The 22,941-nt window shown below is 40.8% G+C and overlaps 1 protein-coding gene and 1 long non-coding RNA gene across 4 annotated transcripts in view; one reads left to right on the top strand and one right to left on the bottom strand.

Moving 5' to 3' along the window:
- The window catches only part of LOC127522770 (NACHT, LRR and PYD domains-containing protein 3-like), a 24,763-nt gene extending 1,822 nt beyond the window's left edge, over positions 1 to 22,941 (bottom strand). Inside the window, exons 1-10 of one of the 3 annotated variants that reach the window (XM_051913044.1) lie at positions 22,206 to 22,940; positions 21,124 to 21,195; positions 20,577 to 20,693; positions 20,365 to 20,469; positions 17,751 to 17,855; positions 15,849 to 17,657; positions 15,451 to 15,624; positions 2,650 to 2,823; positions 2,159 to 2,332; positions 1,311 to 1,742 (exon numbers count right to left, since the gene is read on the bottom strand). In XM_051913044.1, the coding sequence (XP_051769004.1) occupies positions 1,661 to 1,742; positions 2,159 to 2,332; positions 2,650 to 2,823; positions 15,451 to 15,624; positions 15,849 to 17,657; positions 17,751 to 17,855; positions 20,365 to 20,469; positions 20,577 to 20,693; positions 21,124 to 21,173 (2,790 nt within the window). In that variant the 5' untranslated portion in view covers positions 21,174 to 21,195; positions 22,206 to 22,940 and the 3' untranslated portion in view covers positions 1,311 to 1,660. Of the gene's footprint in view, positions 1 to 1,310; positions 1,743 to 2,072; positions 2,333 to 2,649; positions 2,824 to 15,450; positions 15,625 to 15,848; positions 17,658 to 17,750; positions 17,856 to 20,364; positions 20,470 to 20,576; positions 20,694 to 21,123; positions 21,196 to 22,205 lie in introns of those variants that run through there. The other 2 variants (XM_051913045.1, XM_051913047.1) reach the window with 2 other exon arrangements.
- LOC127522772 (uncharacterized) lies at positions 16,901 to 20,358 on the top strand. The gene is made up of 4 exons (XR_007932684.1): positions 16,901 to 17,035; positions 17,191 to 17,406; positions 17,740 to 17,838; positions 19,008 to 20,358. It is a non-coding gene; the product is annotated as an uncharacterized LOC127522772 (long non-coding RNA).

Here is a 22,941-nt window from a genome sequence, read left to right as displayed (position 1 = left end):
CAGAGAAAAAATCTTTTTTGGTGATGCTCTCCTATATGTGAGCTGCATCTGGTTCAAATTTTGTGGTGATAGCATAAAGTATAGTTGAATAAAGTGTTATTCATTTTTTCACAGCCAGATGGCGCCCACGGGCGGTAAACTCCGGTTTAGAGGCACTTCTCAGCATTCGTTAGGAGTTTTTCAAAATGATTAGATTCATTAAAATGCTGAGTTTCTAAACTTTAAAATGATATCTATTTTGTGTTATTCCACGTTGGAAAACGAACATGGATGGTTCAGGGAACACTGGATACACATTGCATACCGGAAAGATGAGAGACATGTTTTTAACCAAGTATGTTACATCATTCCGTGAGTAATATCTTGTGATCAACGCAATATATTATGTTGATTTTGGGTTCATTTTAATCATGAGAATCTGCTTTAAAAAATAATGCCATTTTCTATGATCTGTGCATTTTTCATGAAGTTATGAGTACGTGAAATCTACATATTTGTATTCAGTTAGCGGCTGTGCTGTTTTTGTTGTAAACGCATATTACTCAGACTCATTAGAGGGGGGAAACAACGCAACAGGAGCATGTGGGAGGCTTTATCTGAACGAGTAAAGTCTCTGGTTTTGTATGCAAAAAGAATTTTTGTGCTATGGGTTCAGTTTTTATTGGCTCTTAAAGAAAGACACTCAAATGGGAGCGCGGGCGCTCCATCCGGTCTTAAAGGGTTAAGAGATGGCAACCCGTGACATTCTGCTCTGAGCTGTTCACATCCTCAGATTCGAATTTATGTGTTTCTATTGCCATAGAAACTATCAACGCTGACATGAGCAGCAGTCAGGTGGTACAAGTCAGAGCTCTCTAAGTTGTTTATGTTCACTATTATTGTAATGTTATGTGGTTTGAGGCATGAGGTAATTTAACATAGTCTCTCGTGACACTTTGCAGGCTGTGTGCATTCATGTGTTTTGGAGGAGGTGTGGCTTTGGAGACGCTCTGAAGGGAGGGTGGAATCTTATGTTTTCAAAGCTAGCTTGCTATTGCTAGCCTGTCCAAAATTGCCTAGCCTACCTTTAAATCAGTAGAATCAGTGAAATCAGAACACATTTTGAAAGGTAGGGGAAATGCAATCTGGAAGCATTTGCTCAAATCTGAAACATCAAAATTGAAATATCATGACAATTTGTTTAACACTATGCATAAGCAACTAAATACCCATAACATGCATATGTGTCCAAAATCATTTTTCATCATAAGACTGTATTTGCTTTATAATGAAAATAAATGATCTTTAACTGTTATGGCCTGACACAGATCTAATTGCAGCATATAACTTTATTGAACAAAAGAAAACAAAAAAGCTGAGCCAATCAAATGTGACAGCTTCATATAAACTTGTAACATAAGGATAAAACCAAACACAGGGAAGAACATACTGAGGGCATATGCTGCCGCTGCGTTCATGCCATGCCGTAATTTCGAGATGACAACAGTTTGAGTACGTGAACAGCTCCAAGTAGAACGTCACATTATCTACACCTAAATGAATCTGCAGCAGTCACGTGGTACAAGTAGGAGCTCTCTGAAAATTCCCAGCTTAGCATGGCAGCTAACACAGAACTAACAAACTAGAAGACCTTGGAAATGGAAACAGAAACTTAGATTTGCTACATTAGGTGTGAGGGGTTTGATCTCAGAGCTGAAGCCAGAGCATCACAACCTTTATCTGTCACACCACAGTTACCCATCCTGTAGATAAAAAACGACACTCTTCAGTCTCTCAGTTCAGAATCTACAGCTCAGATAAACAGGAACTTCACAATCAGAAAGGGAGGTATAATCCATGGCATGATTAACAGATCCAGCCTAAGGCACAGACCTGCTTCTACATGGGTGCTTGAGGAGGTTCACTTCAATATCATAATAAATGTTAAACTGTATGACATACAAAAAGTCACATTCACATCATCCAATCATGTTTATACTATCATAAAGACAGAAAGTAAAATGTTTGTCAAAACTTTCTAATGAAGAATCTAATGAAGATAAAACAACATCTTCAAGTATCTGACAAGACACTTTTTAGTCTTTTTGGCTTTTGTTTTAATATTGTTCATTATTCACCACCGGAAGAAAATGGAGGAAGCACATTTATAAAACCTTACCACAGTGTTTCCAGTTTACACTGAGGATTCTTCAATTCATCAGAGAGCAAACTGACTCCTGAGTCTCCTAGTTTATTATTGTTCAGATCCAGTTGTCTCAAGTGTGAGGGGTTTGATCTCAGAGCCGAAGCCAGTGCAGCACAACCTTCACCTGTCACACCACAATTAATCAACCTGTAGAGATCAATGACACTCTTCACTCTCTCAGTTCAAGATATACAGCTCAGATAAACAGGAACTTCACAATCAGAAAGACAGACATAAAGGGGACCCATTATGGACCTATTTCAAAGTTTGGATTTTGCCTTTGGGCTCTACTAGGATAGGTTTTCATGCTTGAATATTTAAAAAAAACACCATATTTTCCCCATATTTGACATTGTTGCAGCACCTCTCTCTCTTCCCTCTCTCTACTCGTCTGTCAGTAACACTCTTTCCTGTTGAACAGAAAATAAGTACCAGTCTGTGTATGATTCTGAGAGATAAATTACCCCAGTTTCTCCAGTTTACAGTGAGGATCCTCCAGTACAGCAGAGAGCAGCTTCACTCCTGCATCTCGTAATTTATTTTTAGCCAGATTCAGTTCTCTCAGGTGTGAAGGGTTTGATCTCAGAGCTGAAGCCAGAGTAGCACAACCTTCATCTGTGACACCACAATCAATCAACCTGTAAAGAACAATGACACTCTTCAGTCTCTCAGTTTAGAATATACAGTTCAGATAAACAGGAACTTCACAATCAGAAAGAGACCCTGATTATCAGAGTCCAAGCACAAATGGCTTGTGTAGACAATACAGTTATACAATGACCATATCTCCTTTCAACTATAGAGACTTTAAGCGTCTCTGTATGGAATTATTATTCTATGTACTCTATTAAAATAGACAAATATTATTGTCTCTTCATTGTAATTGAACAGCAATACATTCAGTCATCTGGCAACCTGACACGTATGTTTTTCAGTATCATAAGGACATGTAAAAACAAATGTAATTTGGAGATCACAAATTTCTTTAGACTTAGATTAGATTAGACTTATTTAAATGTTATGAAGCTATAATGAATTTATGCATAGTCAATCTATTGAACCATTTACACAAATTTTAAACTGGGATCTAAAAGTATTTGTTATCCTGTGGTGGACAACATCAGTATTACGGCCTTCATCTCTAATTCCCATTGATATAAATGGATGATATTTTTAAAATTGCTGTTAGCGCCCCAAGCATCAGAAATTCATTGAACTCTGCATGTTTACTCAGAATGTTGATAACTTTTTATCATGAGGGTCTGGGGATGATGCATGCCAAGTTTTGTGAGAATCAGACGAACAGCCTAGTGCCAGTTTGAAAAAGTACTTTTTGGACAAATTAGAATGGTGGATAAATAATCTTAACAATGTGACTTTTTCCTTCAACAGGATTTAGATGAAACAACATTTTGATTCTATCACACATGGTTGTGGAATTATAAGCTAATAACAAGCAATCTTATTGGCTAGTTAGGCCAATTTTCACAAAATTCAGAACACTTTTTACACAATGGGCCTCATTCATGAAACATTTGTAAATATATGAGTAAATTGCTTGTAAAATGGACCTTCCGAAAATGCTTCGTAAACATCCGACTTGATAGTTAAACGTGCATGTTAATTAATTCCAATAATTCGTAAATATGGTGTGCGTGCATGCTCATTCACAATTAGCATAATCCTTGCCTATTAATTACAACTACGTCAATGACGTGTTTGAAGGCACAGCATTTTTCCAGCTGGGATGCTTTGATTGCTATGATTTGGAATATTCATGGCAGTACCCTAGTGAAAAAAATAGTATACTTAAGCATAATTTATTCGTATGTACTTTAGTATAATTAAATGTATTTGTGGCACGCTATAAATTGGTATACTTAAATGCATTTTAGTTGTCCAAAAGCAGTGCTGAAGTTCAACTAAAGTTGTATTAAATATACTTTTTTGTGCTAAAGTGGAACTATTCCAAGTACACTTTAAATATACTCTTGTATTTAAGTTTTGAAATGCAGAATTCACTCACCATAAACTTCAAATGTATTTTGGTGACATTAGAATTGCAATTCAATTACACTGTAAGAATGTTGAACGTACATTAATATTATACTGATAACAAACTTTTAGTGATTTTAAAACACATTGCAATGGCATTCCAAGTTAACTTGAAGTGTGCTAATGGCATCATTATAGTGTGCTTCAGTGAGCACTCAGCCTACCTGTTGGGCCACCACTCAGACATGACCATGCAAAACTGGTGTTCTCTCTATACTGTTACAAGTACAGCTATAAGCGAACAGACATTATTAATGACAACTATTAATGACAGCACAAATTATATGGATTAAAAGACTGAATCGCCGAGAAAAGTCTCAATATAGGTGTAATGATGGGTCGACAGAACGTGGATCCATTTGCAGCTAATTTATTTAAAAGGACTTACAGAGCAGACAGGGCAAAGGCAGAGGCATAAACAGGAACAGGCAATGGTCGAGGCAGGCGGCAGACAAACAGAATCAGGGTACAGGCAAGGATCAGGGCAGGCAGCAAACAATCACAGTCCAGGAAACAGGCAAAGATCAGGGTAGGCAGCAAAGGGTCGCAGGGAATAAACAATCCAATCGGTAACAGGTAAACAGTCCACAGAAAAACGCTCAGAAATGATCACCACGGCAAATCAAGACTTCGCGATGTGTGTGTGTGTGTGTGTGTGTGTGTCTTAAATAGTGTGAGTGTGATGCGGTGCAGGTGTGTGTGCAATCAGTCCCAGGAATGAGGGCCCATGGGAAACGTAGTCCGAATGAGAACTGATCAGTATTCCGGTGATGGCTCCCTCCGGCGGGTCGGAGGAAGAGCCGAGGGAGCCACATTCGTGACAATAGGCACAGCAAGTGGTGCGTGAAAATAAACGTGAAACAGCCTGTAGCTATATAACACGAACGTGCATTAAACTTTAAACTGTTGAAGAAATAAAACCAGCAGACGCAATATTAAATATCAAGAATGTTTTGCTTCCCTTTTACTTGACATGATCTGTGATTAACGCAACATGAAGCAATTGCATAAACTGGCATAACATTAGTTTTATTCTTGTGCATGCACTAAAACACAGACAGTTCCGTTCCTTGGTGGAAAAATGTGAACATGCTGAACTGCTTGTGTTTCAGTGTGTGCAGATGGAATAAAACCATCTGTAACATTTCTCTGCCAATTCTCTGCACGCTTTAACTCTCAATGCACCACAACTGCTCCTGACAAAAATACAATGAAATTATTTGGCGGTTTGGTGGTTTCGCATTACGCTGCGGATTTAAATGTGACGCGTAGATTAAAATTACTTTTCATGCAGTTAACGTTTCAAAATTTGTTTGACATTTTAACTTTTTGTGTAATTTTTGAAGACTGGTCAGGATCGGTTTAATAATTAGTTTAATAATTCATAATATTTTGACAGCCCAAAGGGCTGCAGTCCATATTTTAAAGTGCAATGGGCCATTAAAGTAGCATTAATGGGAAAAGTGTATTACAGTAGGTGCTTTGGAATGCATTACAAATACACTAAAGTAATAAAACTTCTGATCAGTTACGTGAATTTCTTTCACCATTCACCTTTCATCAAACTGACTATATGTTGTTTTCTTTATTTGTCATAATTACAAATATTTATTTCCCTTTCAAGGGAACACGCGCTGCGTCAAGCGCTTTGGGAACGCCTCTGCGTGATTGCGTCGTGAAGCACATGTGAAATCAGTCCAATGGCGTGACGGAACATCATAGGCGAGTGACGTCATGACCAGGAAACTATAAAGCACACCTGAACCAAACAGAGTTAGCTTCTGTGTCTTCAGTAAGCGCTACGTGTGAAACTGTCTGTCTTATTTACTGTTGTTTGTCTCTTACGCTATTCAAGCTCCAGTTAATACTTATTATGGCGAATTCTAAGCAGCAATTCAAGCTGTGTGCTTCTCCCTTCCCTCGTTTCATCCCGGGTGGGGATTCACACGAGCTTTGTGTTGTGTACTTGGGAGCGGAGCATGCCCAGGCAGCCCTCGAGGGGGCTGGCTGTGTGCTCCCGCCGGGCGCTTTTCGAGGAAAAAAGAGCCGCATTTTCCGAGCCGGTTTCCCCGCGGCTCGGGTCCCGCTGCTGCCGAGGCACAGCGAAGGCTCATGTCGTGGGGTTCGCAAATGGATCTTGCAGAGGGGTTAGAGACGGGCCCCGCCCTTTCTCTGCCTTTACCTGCAGGATCCAGCGCTTCATTTCAGGAGGCAGAAGCACGCACTGCGGTTTCTTCTGCCCCTGGTGAGGCGCCGGTTCTGCAGCGAACTAGTTCTGAGGAACTAGACGTTGTCAGCATCGACCCATGTGATGAATCGCCACCACACACACAAGCATATGAGGAGCTCGTGGAGGTTGTGACTAGAGCTGTTGCCAGATTAGACAAGAAGCCCGTCAGTCAAGTCTGTTAAACGAGCGCTTCCTTCCCTCTCGTTCACAACCTCCACGCCGGGGCTTGCCTTTTTTCCCAGACCTCCACACTGAGGTGTCGAGGTCCTGGAATAGACCCGCGTTCTATCGGGTCTTCAGTCCCCAGATATCGAATTATAGTAACATCATGGGACTAAAAATGCATGGTTATGGGGAGATGCCTCGGGTGGAAGAGACGCTCGCAAGTTATCTCTCCCCTGAGTCAACATCTTCCCTAAAAGCCCCGAGGTTGCTCACTAAGCCACTAAGAACGTCATCAACTTTAGTGGGTAAAGCGTACTCGGCTGCAGTTCAGGGATCTTGACCTGCTTAAAGATCTTGATGAGGGTGGGGAAGTTAGTCACTGAGCTACGTAAAGCTACAGACCTGTCTCTCTGCGCTACCAAGGTGACCACCAAGTCAATTGGGCGGTCTATGGCAGCCCTGGTAGCCACGGAGAGGCATTTGTGGCTCAACCTCGCTGACATGAAGGACAGAGATAGATCTTTCCTTTTGGACGCCCCGCTTACGCTGCCAGGCCTTTTCGGCGACTCAGTAAACACCGTCGTCGAAAGGTTTCAGGAAGCTAAGAAGCAGGCGGCGGCGTTCCAAAATTTTCTTCCCCGCCGCTCTCAAGTCTCTGGGGCTGCTGGGCGGGAGCAGCACTAGACGAGTACGAGCTCCTCGCACAGGACGCAGCAAAAAGTAAGCGTTGCCTCCCGTGTTCCCCCACAGAGAGACTCGGGGGCGGGACAGCACTCACAGCCGAAGCCTTCCAAGGGTAAGACGGATCTGAGGACCGTCATTATCCAGCAGAAGGCTTCAGGAAAGAAGTCCTGACGTCAGTGGTGTCAGGCTTCTGAGGGTAGTCCCCTCCGGGGTGAGTCGGTTTCCACCTCATTACATGGTGCCCGTCTCCCCTCGGTGCCCTCAGGGGGCCGTTCTGCCAACCCTGCCACCTCGCGTGCTTCAGGGCGCAGCGGTTTTCAGCGAACACATATCTCAGTGTCCACGCGGCAACGTAGCAGCGCTGGGATGTTCGCTCCCTACAAGGAGGGATCAAAAGTGGCCAGTTCGCCGCTTCAGGGCACCGGGCTGGTCACCCATCTAACACCAGAGGTCAGTCTTGAGAGACTGATTACCTTAGTAGATTCATTGGCAGCGTGGAAACTAATGTCAAACGTATCTCAATGAGTCCTGCGCACAGTAGAACTTGGGTACAGAATTCAGTTCAGGTTGTGACCGCCCAGATTCAACAGGGTTTTGTTCACCGAGGTGAGCCCCAAGCAGGCTCTGGTTATGGAACAGGAAGTACAGACTCTCTTGCGAAAAGAAGCCATAGAAAGGGTTCCTTCTCCCAGCAGGGAGTCGGGGTTTTACAGCCGGTACTTCATAGTTCCAAAGAAGGATGGAGGGTTGCGTCCCATTCTAGATCTGCGCCTATTAAATCACTCTGTCAAGAAGCTCAAGTTCAGAATGCTAACTCTGAAACAGATTGTGTCACAAATCAAGTCCGAGGATTGGTTTGTCATGATAGATCTGAAAGACGCATACTTTCATATATCCATCCTTCCTCAACACAGGAAGTTCCTGAGGTTCGCTTTCGGGGGCGAAGTGTACCAATATCGGGTTCTTCCCTTCGGCTTAGCTTTATCTCCCCGCACCTTCACAAAATGCGTGGATGCATCTCTGGCTCCTCTGCGACTCCAGGGCATCTGCGTGTTGAATTACAGACGACTGGTTGATTCTAGCGCAGTCAGAGAATTTGGTGGTTCAGCATCGAGATGCTGTTCTCGCCCACATGAAGTGTCTGGGGTTACGGCTAAACGCAAAGAAGAGTGTGCTTTCTCCAGCTCAGAGAACCTCCTTTCTAGGCGTAGTTTGGGATTCGGTTTCGATGCAAGCACGTCTATCGCCTGCTCGCATAGAGGCCATTCTCACAGCCGTAAACAAGTTGAAGCTAGGCCAGTCACTCACTGTGAAACAGTTTCAGAGACTGTTAGGTCTGATGGCAGCTGCGTCCAACGTGATACCTTTTGGCCTGCTGTACATGAGACCTTTGCAGTGGTGGCTCAAAACCAAGGGGTTTTCCCCAAGGGGAAATCCGTTTCGCATGATGAAGATCACGCGGCGTTGCCTTCGTGCTTGTGTCATGTGGAAAAAACCTTGGTTTCTTTCCCAAGGCCCAGTGTTGGGGGCTCCTTGTTGTCGTGTAACGCTAACGACGGATGCATCCCTCACCGGCTGGGGGGCGGTCATGAGTGGTCGCTCGACTCAGGGTCTGTGGAGGGGTCATTATCTTTCCTGGCACATAAACTAGTTGGAGATGATGGCTGTGTTCCTGGCACTCAAACACTTCCTCCCAGATCTCAGGGGCCATCATGTGTTGGTCCGCACGGACAACACAGCGGTGGTCTCCTACATAAACCATCAGGGGGGTCTGCGGTCGCGCCCCTTATGCAAGTTGGCACACCAGATCCTCCTGTGGGCCCAAGGGAAGTTGCTGTCAGTCAGGGCAGTGTACATCCCAGGGCGTCTGAATCAGGAAGCCGACATCCTGTCAAGGCAGGGGCCGAGGCCCGGGGAGTGGAGACTCCACCCCGAGGTGGTGGAGCTCCTTTGGGAGCGCTTCGGGAAAGCGGATGTGGACTTGTTTGCGTCTCTGGAAACGACCCATTGTCCTCTATATTTCTCCCTCACACATCCAGCCCCCCTGGGGTTGGACGCTATGGTGCAGATGTGGCCGAGGCTGCGTCTGTACGCCTTTCCCCCGATTGATCTGCTTCCGGGAGTTTTGGAGAGAGTGCGCCAGGATGGGGTCCAGTTGCTTCTAGTAGCCCTGTTTTGCCCCGCCAAGTTTGGTTTTCGGACCTTATGTTTCTCCTCGACGGCTCTCCCCTGGAGATTCCGGTCAGGAGGGACCTACTCTCGCAGGCGGGGGGCTCAATCCTTCACCCCTGCCCAGAGTTGTGGAAACTGTGGGCGTGGCCTCTGAGGGAGCACAGCTCATAGATTCCGGTCTCCCTACTAAGGTAGCGGAGAATATGCTCCATTCCAGAGCTCCCTCCACGAGGAGGCTGTATTCCTTGAAATGGAATGTTTTCTCTTCATGGTGTAGAGAATATAACTTTGATCCTGTTAACTGCCCAGCTGGTACAGTTCTGGAGTTTCTTCAAGAAAAGTTTTCTTCTGGTTTATCTCCTTCTACGCTAAAGGTCTACGTGGCGGCCATTGCGGCTTACCATGTTCCTTTAGAGGGTGCTTCTCTTGGCAGACACCCATGGATTACTCACTTCCTTCGTGGTGCTTTGAGGCTGAGGCCTGCGGCATGTCAGAGAGTTCCGACTTGGGACTTGGCCATGGTGTTGGAGGGCCTGTCTACTGCTCCTTTCGAGCCTATTGAAGAGGTTCATGTAAAATTCCTCTCTCTTAAGACTCTTTTCCTCTTCGCTATCTCGTCGTTGAAGAGAATTTGTGACCTTCAAGCCCTTTCGGTCTCTCCCTCTTGCTTGGACTTCGCGCCAGGCATGGTCAAAGCCTTCCTCTTTCCTCGGGAAGGTTATGTTCCTAAGGTCCCCACTAATGTGGCGGGCCCTATTATGTTGCAGGTCTTTTGCCCCCCTCCATTTCTGGATCCAGACCAGGAAAAACTTAATTTGCTGTGCCCTGTTAGGGCTTTGGATGCTTATGTCCACAGAGCTGCCCTGTGGCGTAAGACGGATCAGTTGTTTGTTTGTTTCGTAAGGGGCACCCTGCATCCAAGCAAACCTTGAGCAAGTGGACAGTTGAGGCTATCTCACTTGCGTATGAGTCTGCCGGTCATCCTTCTCCTCTTAAGGTCTGTGCTCACTCTACTCGGAGTATGGCGGCCTCCTTGGCCTTATTGTCTGGAGTTTCCCTCCAAGAAGTCTGTGATGCTGCGGGGTGGTCCTCGCATCATACCTTTGTCAGGTTCTACAACCTAGATGTGGCCTTGACCCCAGGGTCACGAGTGCTTGCTTCTTGGTGTGCACATCCGTTTCACACAGACAGGCACTTGATTTTATGGCGGTGTGGGTATCTCGTTCCCAAAGCGCTTGACGCAGCGCGAGTTCCCTTGAAAGTGAACGTCTCAGGTTACTTATTTAACCATGGTTCCCTGAGAGGGAACGAGACGCTGCGTCACGTTGCCATACTCCCAGCATGCCTGTACCGACTTACTTTGACTTTCAGAAGCTAACTCTGTTTGGTTCAGGTGTGCTTTATAGTTTCCTGGTCATGACGTCACCCGCCTATGACGTTCCGTCACACCATTGGACTGATTTCAGATGTGCTTCACGACGCAATCACACAGAGGTGTTCCCAAAGCGCTTGACGCAGCGTCTCGTTCCCTCTCAGAGAACCATGGTTACATAAGTAACCTGAGACGTTTTGTAACTACTTTCTATATGTATGTATATCTGCTTTGCAACCATGCAAAATTGTGAAAAGTGCTATAGAAATAAATTTGAACTGAATTAAACAATAGCCTACCTGATATTCAAAGTGTGAACTAAAACTTACTTCATGATTATTTTTTGCAACTCAAAATACATTTCCTGTAAACTTTTATCTAGGCCAATACTATTTTTATACTAAACAAGTAGAACTCAAATACAGTTCACTGAATTGTACATTTAATCATAACAGGTCAACATAGTATTCAACAAAAATAAATTACTGAAGTAGTAGGCTACTTAAATATTTAACAAATTAAATCATTTTATTTGCAAATTGTTCATTGTTACATTTGAGCTGTGTAGGCAAAAGTTGGGTTTGAAATTTCTGCCCTTACAGCCAGTTAGCAGAAACAAACTAGATGTTTCAGTTCATACCTCACATTTTCTTTGGTTTGCAAAAAAATAAAGTCTCATCTAAAAAATATATATAGCATCATCTAAAAATAATTTCATCATTCTCAGATATGAAATACAAGGTGAGACGTGTGTCTTTAGCTACAATGAGTTTCTAGACCCAGTTTCCTTCTGACAAATGTGCCAAAACTGCAACACAGATTCCCAATATGTGCACTCCAGCGAGTTCGGTTGTTAAGCAAAAGTACAGCTAAACCGAATGTTGGTGAGTGTGATGGCATTCGCTTTATGGCGTGTTCGAAACATACATCAATCATTGCGGTCTATATGTGTCAACTTCTGGTTCAACCAATGGTAGGACAATGGGGCAAGCCAATGGGGGTCAAGGTTTAACGTCAGCAGTTACAGTGTTTTCAAATCATTTCAGGAAGAATGTATTTATGAGATAAAATGCACATGAACATCAGCACAAATAATTGTGAGTTTAGGTAACTCTGGATTTTCTTAAGAGTTTCCAAGTTAGGTGTGTGACGGTGAGAAATCATATCAGAGGTTATGGATGCAGAATCTGCCCAAGAAAAAAAACCTACCAAAATGTATTTAAAATGGGCCTACATTCATTTCACACTAACTACAAACCCATTAATATACAGTAGTCAACATTTGAAGTGGATCAAAAAAGTTAATCAAAGTTGTCCTAAGAACTAAGTTGTCCTAAGAAGAAGGTTTTAAGACAACTTTGATGAAAGGTTTTGATCCACTTCAAAATGTTGACTACTATATTTATTGACATAAATATTTTTATTAAACTTTATTTGGAGTTCTTCTTTATTGCACAATGCATATTTCTTAATATTAAGCCTAAAATGTGTTTAATATCACTATTAGTAAGGATAGTATGATCACTGTATAATTTGAATGCAAGATATATAAAGTGTACCTAAAGTATACTTGCAATAGTTCCACTTTAGCACAATCAAATATACTTAAGCACATCTTTGGATGGACCTCAGCACAAAAATACTTGTTCCAGTTTAGTAGACTTTAAGTATACCAATTTAGTATAATAAAAGTACAATTGCAGGGTATTTATATTAAGTACATAAATATATAAATGCAATTGTAGTATACTTAGCATGAAATAAATGTATTTCAAATACATTTTAGTATATTTATTTTTCACTAGGGTAACACGTTACTAGTATCTCATTTTGAAGAATATTACTGAATATAAAAATGCAGTAACCAGCAATATTAACTTCTCCATTGTTGTTCAGTCGTTGTACAAGGAGGATGGTTGGTCAGTAGTATTTGTCTCGCCCCTCCTCCACTGTGATTGGACGGCTGGGTAAAAAGTGATAAGCGCTGCGTTTTACCCAAAGCTGAAGAGTTTTTGACTCTCAGCTACAAAAAAATTATATTATATTATATAAAAATATTAAATATTAAAATATTATGGTAGTGTTATCAAAATGCACTGTCATCAGTTAAAAAAACAAAATGCAGTGTCATCATTTTTTTATGTTTTACACACCATTTACATGTCGTAGGGAGCAGGTGTAAATTTCTTTCTTGCCAACTAATATTTTGAAAATAAGTACATTTTCATGAATCCGAAAATTTGCATCAGAATGGCTTTACGAACGATTTACACAAACATTTTTTCTTCTCATGTTTCATGAATGAGGCCAAATGTATGTATTTACCATATATTTTATGGTAGGCCATTCAGATTTGATGTTATTAGCAGCTGAAAATTGACTGACTGCTGGTGGTTTTTTGACATAGCCTAGTCATTAGAGAATATGTTAGGATGTCCACCAAAGAAGATGCACACCAATTTTCAACTTCATGGATCATATGGTTGCAGAGTTTTTCAGTTGTAGCACCCACATTGGCAGAATTTTAAGAAACTTGGTGTGCATCCTAAGAATGTCCTGTTGTCTTTGTACAAAAACATTGCATTTATAAGATATAGGTCAACACTTAAAAATGGGCATTGCCTGACCAATTAATTAATTTATATCTTTGTAATGCTTTGACTAATCAAAATTCTTTTGTTAGCTTTTTGTCATTGGGATGATGCATGCTAAGTTTTGTGTGAATTGGACCAACAGCCTAAAAGGAGTTTTTCAAAAAAAATTGATTCTAGCCCTTACGGTTCCAGACCGTAAAAAAAAACAAAAAAACAAAGGCACTTATTGTAGTGCCACCTATATCCGACAGGTGTGTGTCTATGCTTCTGAGTAGCGGGTGGATTTCTGACCATCACAGCAAGTTTGGTATCTCTAAGACTTATGGTCTCTGACGCCCAAACAGTTTTAGTGCAAAAGAAGAAGAAGAAAATCCTTACAGATACACTAGGGCAGGGGTCGGCAATTAAGTTTGGCATCGGTCCAAAAAAACATTTTGCCACTAGATGGCGGGCCAGAACATAGTCAAAGGATAATTTAAGAAATTAATTGAAAAATGCAAGTAGAATTGCCTGTGACAGACTGTTACAGTGTCTTTTGTAACTGGTAAGCTGTTACATCCTGTGTTAAATCCTGTAGTAAGACAGTCATTAACAAAAAGCCACATTTGTGTGGCGGTGTCCAGGTTTTACACTGGATAAATTAATGTAACCTGGCAAGTATCTTCATTCACCAACTTGCAACACAGACCACCTTGCTAAAACACACACATATGTGGGAGATGTGGAATGGATAAAAATAACTTGAATAAGCGCATTAATGGCAGGTTTGAGTCATGCTCTTAACGAACTATGTTTTATTTCGTCTTTCCATATTGTGAATAATAAATGTGTAACATTTTAATTTGCTTGTTACACAATGGATCCTAACTTATTGTAATAATTATTTGACGTAGCCTACTTTTACACTCAAGGAATTATTCCTTGGCATCCTGCTTTTTTTTTTATTGTTTGCTTGCTGGAGGTACGCTATTACGTCGTGTGCAGAGTAATGTTAACATTTAAGATAGCTGGTGAGAGAAAATGGCACTATCAAAGAGTCTAAAGAGGAAAGTTGACAGCAAAAATAGGGCATACAAAGAAGAATGGAAAGACAACTATGCGTTCATCCTGCCTGTTTTGTGAATGCAAAGCCGGTGTGTCTTATCTGCAAAGAAGTTGTCGCTGTTTTCGAAGAATACAACACTGACACCAGCCGTGAGCGGCGTGACAGGATGCTACAAAAGATAATAGAACCCATTAAAATGATATTGTCTACACTGGATGCGGCGCGGCGTGACACAACACATTCCCGACAGTAAACGGATTCCCCGTTCTATTTCTGACGTAGTCCAAGTGCTTTGCAACGGTCGGTTTGTCGTGTTCAGTGTAGACAGCTTTTCGCTGTTGCGGCATGGTGTAGACACATTGATAATATTAGACAGCACCACAAGACAAATATCTATTTCAGAACCAGCCGCTATTAAAATAATCTGGCTGCGGGTGCAGGCCAGATATTATTGCTGGCGGGCCAGTTTTGCAAGTTGTCATGACTCCTGTCAGTGCTTTAAAAATAATGCACATTAGTAAAATTTTTATAGAATTATTAATGGATTTTCTTGAGTAAACTATATTTATCATGCTTTAGTTTTGTTACTAAATCAATCATTTTAGCTGTGTTATAATTTTTCTGACAGCTATAGGTGCCATATTAATTATATTTTACTTTAGTTTCCTTGATGTTCTACTTCCATTACAAAATACTGGCAGTCCACCTTGTATCCTGAATACCACTGTAATAAATACTAATGTTTGTTGAAATTAATTCACTGTGTTTGTTGACCGTGAAATTGCTCTGAAAGAACAGATTAAGGGGTGGGGGTCATTTTGGGGGTTTTATGAGCACACTGACAGGTGCCCCCTCACAAAGCTTTGCATAAGAGCCCTAGAAGTCTAGGACCGGCACTGCATTCATTACTCCTAGTAGGAGAACAAGGACGCTTTTATATAATTTTACCTCAGTATCTCCAGTTCGCAATAAGGATACTTCAGTCCATCAGAGAGCAGCTTCACTCCTGCGTCTCCTAGTGTATTTTTAGACAGATCCATTTCTCTCAGGTGTGAGGGGTTTGAGCTCAGAACTGAAGCCACAGTAACACAACCTTCATATGTGACACCACAATCATACAGCCTATAGAGATTAAAGAACATGAATGTTGAACTGACACCAGCTGCAGCAAAAAAAGATTAATCAATAAAAAAAAGCATGTACATTTTTTGTGCGCATGCAACATTATTAGGCCGCAGGTCTCTATCACTGATTTTTTGAATATTTCTCCTTTTGTTGCTTTGGTAAGGAAACACATGCTAAAATCACAAATGTAATAATATGATTGTTGTCAGTGTGTGACTTACTGAGCTGATCTGGATTCTTTAAGCACAGGAAGCATTTTCTGAAGAACTGCATCTGGTGCATTTTCTGTTCCAGTAAACTTATTTAGAACAAAAACATTCATTTTCTGCTCTGATGTCAGAATCACATAAACCAGAGCTGACCACTGTGAAGAGTTGAGTTTGATTTGTTTTATTTTTTTAGATTTCAGATAATCTTGGACCTCCTGCATCATTGAATTGAAACCTAGTTCATTCAGACAGTGGAACAGATTAATAGATCTCTCTGGAGAGTGATTCTCCCTGATTTTCTGTTTGATGTACTGAACTGTTTCCTCTTTGTTGTTGAAGTGTTTTCCTGTCTGTGTCAGTAGTTTTTGCAGGAGAGTCTGATTGGACTTCACTGAGAGACCCAGAAGAAAACGCAGGAAAAGGTCCAGATGTCCATTTTTACTCTGTAAAGCCTCATCCACAGCTCTCTGATGCAGCCCAGATATTGGTTTAGATTTCTTCTGTTTTGAACCCTTAGACAACAGACTTTGTTCAGTTTGTTCAGTTTCAAACACATTTCTGTTGTTGTTTGTAAAAGAGAGATGCACATATAGAGCTGCTAGATGTTCCTGAATGGTCAGATGAACAAAGCAGAAGACTTTCACCTGATACAATACAAACTCCTCTCTGAAGATCTCAGTGCACAATCCTGAGTACACTGATGCTTCTGTGACATCAATGCCACACTTTCTCAGGTCTTCCTCATAGAAGATCACATTGCCTTTCACAAGTTGCTGAAAAGCCAATTTCCCCAGTTTGAGGATCATGTCTTTATCTTCCACTTTCTTATCATAGTCCTTCCCATGTTTAATGTTGGTCTGAATGATTAGGAAGTGTGTGTACATTTGAGTGAGAGTCTTGGGAAACTCTCCACTCTCTGATTCACTCAACATCTTCTCTAGAACAGTGGCTGAGATCCAGCAGAACACTGGGATGTGACACATGATGTAGAGGCTCCTTGATGACGTCAGGTGTGAGATGATCCTGTCAGCCAGACTCTGGTCACTGATTCTCTTCCTGAAGTATTCCTCCTTCTGTGGGTTGTTGAAACCTCGTACCTCTGTCACTCGATGGACACACTCGATGGGGATGAGATCAGCTGCTGCTGGTCTGGAGGTGATCCAGATGAGTGCAGAGGGAAGCAGATTCCCCGCAATGAGGTTCGTCAGCAGCACATCCACTGAGGCTGATTCACTTCCATCACACAACCTCACATCGCTCTGAAACTCCAGACACAGACGACACTCATCCAGACCATCAAGGATGAACAACACTTTATGTTCACCACTTAATGGTTTCATTTCTTTAATTTCAGGGAAAAAGACATGAAGGAGATCTGAAAGACTGAGTCCTTCAAGTTGACTTTTGTCCATCAAGTTGAGCTCTCTGAAAGGAAGTGGAAATATGAGCTGGATGTCCTGATTCTCTTTCCCTTCAGCCCAGTCCAGGATGAATTTCTGCACAGAGACTGTTTTTCCGATGCCAGCGACTCCCTTTGTCAGCACTGTTCTGATGGGTTTGTCTTGTTCAGGTAAAGGTCTAAAGATATCGTTGCATTTGATCGGTGTGTCCTCTGTTTCTGCTCTCCTGGACTGTGTCTCAATCTGTCTCACCTCATGCTCATTATTGATCTCTCCACTTTCACTCTCTGTGATATAGAGATCTGTGTAGATCTCATTCAGGAGTGTTTGGTTTCCCTGCTTTGCGGTTCCTTCATACAGACACTGAAATTTCTTCATGAGATTTAATTTCAATATGCTTTGGAACAGCTGAGCGTTATGACTGAAAGATTAAATAATGAAATAATGGAATGAAATAACTTTATAACTATAGTTTCTGTTTGTCTGTTTATCTGTCTATACAGAAATGTTGTACCTGAGATCATTTGAAGTGTCTCTTCCCTTGAATTTTACTGGTGGCTCCATAGACTGATCACTCCTCATGGACACACAGCTGGACTCTGGTGACTTTGATCTCTGCCTGTACAATCGATTTTAATAGAATATAGACAATAGAGCAGAGAAGAAATAATACAGCAGAGACAATAAGAATTCATATAATTATGCTTTATAGTTGATCTGTCAGTCTGCCTGGTTTAATTTTCAGTTATAAGATCTTTATAATTCTTGTCATGACCAAAAAAAAAAAAAAAAACATAAAAAATTAAGGAAAAAAAATCTATTACCTCTTTCCCCACCAGCTAATTAAAAAAAAGAAAAGTTCCCAGCCACAGCCAACATTTTTATCATTTTCACAAAACTTTAATAGCCCCCGGAATATTTTGTTGTATAAATATCTGAACATACAATATATCAAAAGAAAGAACAGAGCCTCTGCTTTTTGTAATCAACAACAACAACAAAAACATTTTATTCTAGCTTCATGCATTTGTTTTGTATCAACACTTGAATGTGGGCAAGTTTCATAAAAAGCAACATTTTGAACAAAAGGCTGAGAACAATTCAGAACGATGATAAAAACATAGATGTAGATCGCTTCCATCAACACCCCCAACGCTTCACAGTCCTGTACCTCTTAACTGGCTCGACATTTCATTCGGTAATGTTAGGCAGTTATGATTTATATGTTGCTTAATGCCTTATGATTGCGTTATTATACATGTGTGTAAGCAATGTTTTTATCTCTTGTTTCTGCATCTTATTTGCCTGTCTTTTGATCCAGAAATTCTGTATCCTTTCAGAAGATGTGTAATAGCGCCACCTACCATATAATAGTGTAAACATGGATTGACGGAAATTTCCATCAATGGCAGAAATGCATTGTGTCTTAAATGACAGAAAATTCTGTCAATGGCTGAGAAAGACTTATAAATATAAATGTCTGTACAAAATGAAATTACAAAAAGAAAATAATTATAATAAACAGATCATAGCAAGGCTCAAAATTGTGCATATGCTCCCAAAATTTAATCTGTGCGTCCTCAAAATATATTTGGGTCCATTTGTGCGAGTGCAAATAATTGTTGAGGTCCGGTGTTTTCATTTCTCTACAAAATGTTCGCTAATTACTGCACAGTGTGCCTGCTGTTAGCTGATACAGTGACCCCTCCACCATTCTATCACATAACCAATTTAACTTCATCTTTACGTTCCTAACTTTACCGAGGTGAAGACTGGGGCTCAGAGGTTCGAGGGCAGAACCACAGAAGGTGGAGCCGAGGGGCTAAAGGGAGACAGTGGAGGCGAGGCTGAGGAGAAGGAGAGAGGGAGGCTGAGTGGGACCATCTGCGACAAAGGAGACTTTGAGCTGGGTAATGCCAATGATGACGAAGGAGACTAGGTGCTGGGCTAAACCAGTGGCAACGGAGAAGACTTGAAGCTGAGCTGTACCAGTGGTGACAAAGGTGACTTGGGACTGGACTGAACCAGCAGAGACAAAGACAACTTGGGACTGGACTAAACTAGCAGAGATCAAGACGACTTGGGATTGGACAGGAACAGCGGAGACTGGAGACCTTGAAACATTTCATCATCCAACACATCAACTAATTCCTTGGAGACCCAGCTTATAGCATGCACTTCAGTGACAGAAGTGTGGGCGGGGCTTCAACCCATCCCCTCAAACTCCACTAAAATACCCTGAGTTATAGAAGGGTCATGCACCTGTTCAGACTCTACAATTGGCTTGGGTTCCAGGAAAAAATTAGCCTCTGGTGTATGCAAAGTGTGTACATATAAACAGTGCTTTCAGAATCTGATTGAAATCGGATTGGATTAATTTGGATTGTCTTTGTCAGGAAATCTTTGTTTTAAAAAACATTTTTTATTATTATTATAAAAAGGGAACGTTCAATTTTATTATTTTACAAACATTATGGGCACGTTACTTTTGAATGTTCTCTAAACATTATGAAACAAGTAATAACATTTTAAATATGTTGGATGTTTTTCAGAAAAAAATTCTATGAACAGAGTATAAATAATTTTTTGTGCTAGCGTTTTGAGAACAGCATTAAAAGACCAGATAACTTTGAATGAATTTCTGGAATAATATTTGTTCAAAATTTTGAGAGAACCTTGTCAGAATGTTAGCCAAAGTTCTGAGAACGTTCCCTGTTAGCTGGCTACACCTCATTCAGGTTATCATGGGGTGAATTATTTTGGGGTGAATCCGAGCACAGTTGCTGTGTTCATATATGTCTAAACGAACCTAACTATAGGGAAAAACAAATGCTCCAAATTAGCCAAATGTGACTATTTAGTTTGATAATATTGTTTTGGTCCAGAATCAGTTTGATGGGGATCAGTAGATGTTAGTGAAACATCAGGACTGACATTCTGGACCAGCTGTGAGAAGGGACCTGATCTGTTCCTCAACTCTTGAATTGCAGAGCTTTATAATAGTATTAATGGTGGCCACTGAGTTTTAAATGCTTCCAAAATTTGATTGCCCATTTCTATACTTTGATAATAAGTGGATATTTGTTTTGTGCCATAGGTCTCTGTCTGTCTAAACAAAAATGTTGTACCTCAGATCAGTTGATGTGTCTCTACCCTCAAATTTTACCGGCTGCTCCATAGATTTATCACTCTTCATGGACACACAGCTGGACTCCGATGAGTTTGATCTTTGCCTGTAGAATTTAGTTCAATATATCAGACTATAGAGTACAGCAGAGATAATAAAATAGAAACAAGAATTCATATAGTTTTTTTCATAGTTGAGCTTTATATTTTGTACCTGAGATCAGTTGATGTGTCGCTTCCCTCAAATTTTACGGGCTGCTCCATAGATTTATCACTCTTCATGGACACACAGCTGGACTCCCCTGAGTTTGATCTTTGCCTATGGCTTTGACTTCAACAGAATAGAGAAGAGATAATAGAATAGAGACAAGAATTCATGTAGCAGATTTTACAAGAAAATACATTTTTAATTTAAGAATCTCGTCTATTCAAAAGCTTAAGAAATGTTAAAGAGATATGATTTTCCATCTATCTATCTATCTATCTATATATCTATCTATCTATCTGTGTGATCTGTGTGACTGTCAAATTGTTTAGGCTAGATTTGACTGTCCTTACCCTACCTGAATAAGGGTTAAAGGTATAATATCTATATGGTCGTTTAATTTAGGGCAGTGTACAGAGAACCTGTGAGACCCCCAGGATCCTAAGTATATCTCAACATCAGAAGATGATAGAGACAACCACTCAGGTCACACTATGTTATGTGGCATACAATGTATTTTCTGTAACATTAGGATCACATGAAGACTTTGATGTACCTGCTTCCAGGAGAAAAATCTCCATCACTGCATGTTTGTTTGTCCTCCATGATTCATTCAATCTTCATGAAGCTGCATATATAAGTGTGAAACATTGACTCAGAGACAATAAAATACAAAAGATTCAAATTATTGAGAGAGCTGCCTATCTGTGCACTTTATATGCATTCAACATGCTAAGTGTTTTTTATACAGCGTTGCATTTTTGTAGCACTTAGTTTGGCCTAAATGTCAGTGGTTCCCGACACTGGCCCTATCCCATGATTTATTCACCCTCAAGCCCTCCTAGGTGTATATGACGTCTTCTTTCAGACGAACACAATCTGAGATACATTTAAATATATTCTGGCTCTTCCGGGCCTGTTTTGAAGCCCAAAAAAAAAATGCAGGGGCGGGATAAATATAACACCGACCAACCGCCACATTCTGCTTATACAACGTCAACAGACGACAACAACAAGCATAGTAATGGAACAAAGTAATTTCAATCAAGAGCCAGAGCAAATACTTTACATTGTGTCGACATTTTTATATAGAAACAGTACACAAACAAACTATCTGTGAAATGAGATAACACTTCCGCGGATATAATAGCAAGCAACGCGTCTCAACTAAAAAAGCGCTCTCAAGCGCTCACAGCTAGGCGTTTTCAGCAGAGCGCCTAGCGCTTTCAGTTAAAAACGCTTTGATGGACACACTGCCTAAAGCGACCATTTTAGGCATACAATATATTACTGATCTACCACACCTATCGTTTGGAAATCCAATGCAAACTACAGGCGCATATGTTAAATAATCTGTCCAACAAAAAGACTATTGAGATACAAATAGCCTATAAAATATAACCTAAGTTGGCCTTTAGGAGCAATAAATTAATGATTCTATAAGAGTTTTGTTTAAGTTAATGTATTTTATATTTACTTTAAAATGCGATAAAAAGAAGACAAAAAGAAAACAGAGTTGTAGCTGATAACCAATCTTGGCAATAATGTTTTTTTTTTTTTCATACGAATACTAGCCTACACCTTAAGAAAGTTACTGAGAGCAGAACTCCGAACATGTCAATATGAAACCAACCTTACCAAAGTCCTGAAGACTCTTTCGACACAGGTTCTCAAATGTGCATCGTTTCACATCAAAAACACATAAATTCGAGCATAAGCAATTATAAACGTTAGACTGCGCGATTATTTAAAAAGTCAATATGCCTAATCGGTTTTTTTTGTTTGTTTTTTCTGATCTAAGGAATATTATTATGCTTAGGTATATAATGGCGCATCAAGCCTACTTTCACTTTCATTCTCGCACAATGGAGCGAGTGTGCGTGAGCGTGAGTGTGGAATTCATGTTTAATGTGATAGTTTCCTTACATCTATATAATACACTATATTGCTAGTCTCGAGAGTATTTACATTAGTGAATAAATATATAGATCTGCGTTAGTCCTAATGGTAGGCTATAATTTTCGTTAAGTATGCCAGAGGTTCTGGGTTCTGATCTGCCCTCATATAGCTTTTTTTTTTTTTTCTTACTCATTAAAACCAAAGATGTTCATCAGTGATTGTATATCAAAAGCAGGGATGGACACGTTTATGTGCATTTTGTTTTCTGATTTCAAAGGAACGAATAGAGAGTCTCCGCTATAGCGTTAAGCGATAGATTGAAGCGTTCGTCCGTGTGAAGACTGTGCATGCACGAGCGCCAAAAGCAGCAACCAAACAGCCAAACAGCAGCAACCAGCTTCACCTCTCTGGATATCATGGGTGGAGCTTGACCAGCTCAACCTCAATGTAATGGGGGTCATAAAAACCGTCATAT

Source organism: Ctenopharyngodon idella, chromosome 11 (genome assembly GCF_019924925.1).
Source record: "Ctenopharyngodon idella isolate HZGC_01 chromosome 11, HZGC01, whole genome shotgun sequence".
NCBI classification, from domain to species: Eukaryota; Metazoa; Chordata; class Actinopteri; order Cypriniformes; family Xenocyprididae; genus Ctenopharyngodon; species Ctenopharyngodon idella.
Note: the sequence above shows the minus strand (reverse complement) of the source record. Positions and strands in the feature narration are given on the sequence as shown.